This window comes from Nelumbo lutea, chromosome 8, assembly GCF_056320005.1.
Source record: "Nelumbo lutea isolate HS-2025 chromosome 8, American lotus-T2T, whole genome shotgun sequence".
Classification (NCBI taxonomy): Eukaryota; Viridiplantae; Streptophyta; class Magnoliopsida; order Proteales; family Nelumbonaceae; genus Nelumbo; species Nelumbo lutea.
In genome coordinates, this window is record NC_142691.1 from 9,755,771 (window position 1) to 9,760,490 (window position 4,720).

Genomic DNA, 4,720 nt, shown 5'->3' on the forward strand with positions numbered 1-4,720 from the left:
ATTAATGAAAGGGGATCTTTGTCTCACGGTCATAGTACAAAGAGGCTCTTTGCCCAAAACAAAGTATAGGGTGTTTTTTTATCACAGACCCCATAATACATAATACAAGGGGGTCTTTGTAATTTCCCCAAATTAATAAGAAGAATTCAAATTATTGAACATTCGTAGACTGGGAACATCCAGATCTCCTGAATTCTGCCCACCCCTACCCACATTACATTATCCTCGTACGCAGGAGATCCGGACTGGGTCACCACGGATCAATGGGAACAAGCAGATTTTTAGGTGAAGCAGAAATAGAATGTCGGATCAATTTCAATCTGCTCCACTAATTTTAGGGTTCCAAAACTTTATTATTTCAATTTTAAGTGGGAGAAGACAAGTACGTCATCGGCTACACGTACTGACCCACCTTGCAGCAGGTTCATTTATTACGAGTATAACTATAGATGATAATTCGCCTTCTACCGTCGATTCTAAATCCAATCACTTACTCACAAGAAATCGGACCCAAAGAAATTATTAAATTCAGTAAAGGAACGGCGACCAGAATTTCTTTCCTTTTCTCTCTCCTCTCACTCTGAATCTGAACTCTATTTATAGTTCTTAGTTAATACTTCATACGCCTTGTGCTTAACTCCGCTCTCTCTCGTCTCCTCTTGTCTCGGAAGGAAGGTAAGGAGTAAAAAAGAGAGCAATCAGCATTCAGCAATGGCTCCCATCTCGGTTGGTGACGTGATTCCGGACGGCACTCTTAGTTACTTCGACGAGAACGACGACCAACAAAAGGTCTCCATTCACTCCCTCGCTGCCGGTAAAAAGGTCATCTTGTTCGGCGTTCCCGGTGCTTTCACCCCAACCTGCAGGTAACCGAATCCCCCCTCCCCCTCGTCGGTCCTTGTCTCTTTCAGCCCAACCCTCGCCGCCGCTTGACTCATGGTCTCGCTGCTTTTAACTTTCCAATAATGTTCCCTTCCCTTCAAATCTTTGCTTTGATGGGACCAGGCTTGCTCTGATCTAATTGGGAATTCATCCTTATCGTACAATTCTGCTTATTTATTTATTTTTTTAATATAATGCATATGGAAATTTAATATTATTTTAATTACATAAATTAATTCTGATATATTGGAAATTATCTTATTTATTTTTTTGTTTTTGTGGATTGTAGTTTGAAGCATGTTCCTGGCTTCATTGAGAAAGCAGAAGAGCTCAAGTCCAAAGGGGTCGATGAAATTTTGCTCATTAGTGGTATTTTTCGTAATTGGTCATTTTTATTCCTTTGATCAGAACTTTGTTGCTTCTGTGACTCTCGTAATGTTTACATTGCAAATAAAGTAGAAGTTTAATCCCAAGGAAACCAGAATTTTCACTAGCGCAAATGAATTATCAAATAAACGGAGCATAAGGAAGAGAATTACATAACTTGATTCGATACCATTACCTGTGATGTACTGAAATAGAAGATTAGCTTTGTCTTTCTGTGGTGCCCAAAAGGTTTTACAATCTTTCTATTCAAATAATACAAGGAACATTTAGCACAAAACTCAAGACAATTGAAGATCAGTTTTTATCTGTTTTTTAAAACCATCAGAACTAGTGATGGATTCTCTCCTGAATTTAAATTTGATTTACAAATACCAAGTTAAAGACAATGGTTAAAGCATGAAATGCAACGTATTGATGATAAGATCCAATGTGTGGGTTTCACATGGGTCGGCAGATTCTCTGTTCCAATTTACAATGTTCAATCATTATACTTCTTCCTAAACAGAAGTTCAAATAAAATCGCCATAAGCTTCATTTATGGAGAACTCCCTGTAAGGTCTCCAATTTTAGCTCTCTCTCTCTGGAATTTGAAGGAAGTTGGGTGAACTGTGGTATAACCTCATCTTTAGTCTTTGCTGAATTATTTGTATACTTGTGAATAACCTCATCTTTCTTCCAGAAGAAGTGACAAATTCAGAGAATTAATACTAGGATGTTGCAAGTTTTTTGAACATCTCAATAGAACCCTTCCCATTTCCCAAAAGCCTCAACTGGATTGAATACTGAATAGCATTAGTTGATGATTCTATCTAATGATGATCCCTAACCAAGTAACCATGTTTTTGTTTTTTTAAATCTTGACTGCAGTGAATGATCCCTTTGTGATGAAGGCATGGGCGAAGACCTACCCTGACAACAAGCATGTCAAGTTCCTAGCTGATGGTTCAGCTACCTACACTCATGCACTCGGTCTTGAGCTTGACCTTTCGGAGAAAGGACTTGGTACCCGCTCTAGGAGGTTTGCTCTTCTGGTGGACGACCTCAAGGTGAAAGTTGCAAACATTGAATCAGGGGGAGAATTCACCGTCTCCAGTGCTGAGGACATCCTCAAGGCTCTCTGACTCCTACATATTCACAGTTGCCTTTGAGCTTTTGCTTTCTACTGTTATGTGGGCCCTTGGCTTATGCTCTTCTCGCACAATATCTTTGTGGCAGCACGAACTTGTGATAAAGAAATAAATGACTTGTTTTGAATTCTCTCTTTTTGTGGTTTGGTTGAATGTTGAAGATATTAATACTAGTCTTTTTGCCTTCTAGAGTTGGATTAATGATGGATTTACGTGATTTCCTAATTTTGATCCGTCGGATTCATTAACAAATTAATGTGAATTCTTGCCCCACGTTCATTGATCTTTCCTAATTGAACTAGGTCCCCTTTGGCCTTTGGATGGCTTTCATGTTAATTGAGTTCCGTTGACAGACCCTAAAGTTATTATTATTATTTTTTTGGTTCATGTATAACCTATTTTTGGAGTTTCGGCTTGTTACCTTCTGGGTTTCTCCAAGCTGCTGTGCTAATAAAGCCCTCTCAAATGACCGAATGGGCATCAAGGATAGTGGACACTTATGGCGTTTTGTAGTCGCAATGGGAACTGAAATCAGAATCCAAATCGCTCAGGCTTCTCCCTCTCCTTGAACCAAGTCAACATTCCTCCCTCTTTCTCCTCATTCCTCTCCTTTCCCATTTCAATTAGCTAAAAGTATTCTTAACGTCTCTCCCGCATTATTTTCCCTCTTAAAACTACCTTTCTCCTCTTACTCCTAAACTAACGCATGCTTGCTTTATCAATAACACTATAGTAGTTTCATGTTGGGAGCACTTAGTCCCACCACACTCATTCTTTTATTTAGGTCTTTGTTTTTGTGTTCTACAATGGAAATAAGATATTCCCAGCATACTCCTTCCTCCATTAGCACATATAGCTCAGTTTGGAAGGAGTACAAATACAAATAAACAGAGTAAAACTTTATATTTTGTATTATTTTTATATATTTGTATTTGTACTCCTTTCAAACTGAGCCTATGGATTATTTGTATTGATTTGTTTGTATTTCCTTTAATATCTTCATTAATGATGGGCTTGATTGATGATGGTAACAAGGATCGTAATTGTTGCTCCCTATTAGCCATCTACAGATCCATTTTTCTGTGATGACACTTTTAGGCTATGTTTGGTTTGAAAGAAAATGTAGGGAAAGGAAGAAAAACAAAAGGAAATCTACATAAAGGTTGTAAAGGTTTTCTTATATTTCCCTTCCTTTCCCTACTTTTTCCTTCAAACCAAACATGATCTTAAAGCAGATTAAGCTATTTCCTACTGGGTGTTGCTTGATGGATGAAAGAACTTTGTTGATGTGAGTGTTTAACCTTCTCCAGTGATCGATGTGGATTCGTTATTTTTAGTTATTTCAGTAATTAATAATACTAGTAATTAACACTTTTCAATAATTATTATTTTCAGTAATTAAATAATGATAATATTATTTATTTATTTTTTGAAACAAGGGGTGAAAATCTCATCCCATGTTAACTTCATTTTGGTTAGGAAGACAATTATTTTGGGTCGGATTCTAGATAATCTGACCCGAATCTGATCCATAACCATATAAGTAAACCGTTTTAATAACAAAGTGTCCAGTTTCATCTTTTAGAACCGGTCCAAACCAGCAGAACTATTAATAACCGGTCCACTTTTGTCTTTTAACTAATAACTATCAATAACCAATTATTACTATTAATTTATCGAAATAATTAGTAATTTATCATAATTACATTATTTAATAAATAATCATTACTTATTAATTCATAATCTAATAGGTAAATTATTAATAACTATTAATAACCAATTACTACTATTAATTTCTGCAAATAATCATTATGTTATTTTCAGTAATCCAGTAATTCTAACATTTTTCAGTTATTTGTTTTTAATTTACTTATTTGTTTTAATGCTTTCATTAATTAGTTATTAATATTAATTTTCTATTTTAATATTTTAAAATACAAATATTGAAATTTTAGTAATATTTCAATAAATTAATCATTATTATTATTTTTTCAATTTTTTCATATTAACATATTTTAATATTACTGAAAATATTAACATTTTTAATTTATTATAAATTTGTTTAATTTCAGAAAATTACTTAAAATTGAAATTGTTATGCAATTAATGAAACAATTACTGATAAATTACTGAATTATTGATATTTATGAAGATTACAAACATTTTGAAGAAATAATTTATTGATATGTTAATAAATTAATCATTATTTTTTTATTGTTACTGAATTATTGGATTTTCCCATGCATCGCACAGGTCCTGCTAGTTTAGATAAATAGAGTTATAAACATAAAATAAAATTTTTAAAAACATAATATATAATAAAA

General features: G+C 34.2%; 1 protein-coding gene across 1 annotated transcript; it reads left to right on the forward strand.

The window, feature by feature from the left end:
* The first annotated feature begins 629 nt into the window (after positions 1–629).
* LOC148842616 (peroxiredoxin-2) lies at positions 630–2,526 on the forward strand. The gene is made up of 3 exons (XM_088959143.1): positions 630–866; positions 1,172–1,251; positions 2,137–2,526. The coding sequence occupies exons 1-3, from the start codon at positions 712–714 to the stop codon at positions 2,388–2,390; spliced, it is 489 nt and encodes a 162-aa protein (XP_088815269.1). The 5' UTR covers positions 630–711; the 3' UTR covers positions 2,391–2,526.
* The last annotated feature ends 2,194 nt before the right edge of the window (positions 2,527–4,720 follow it).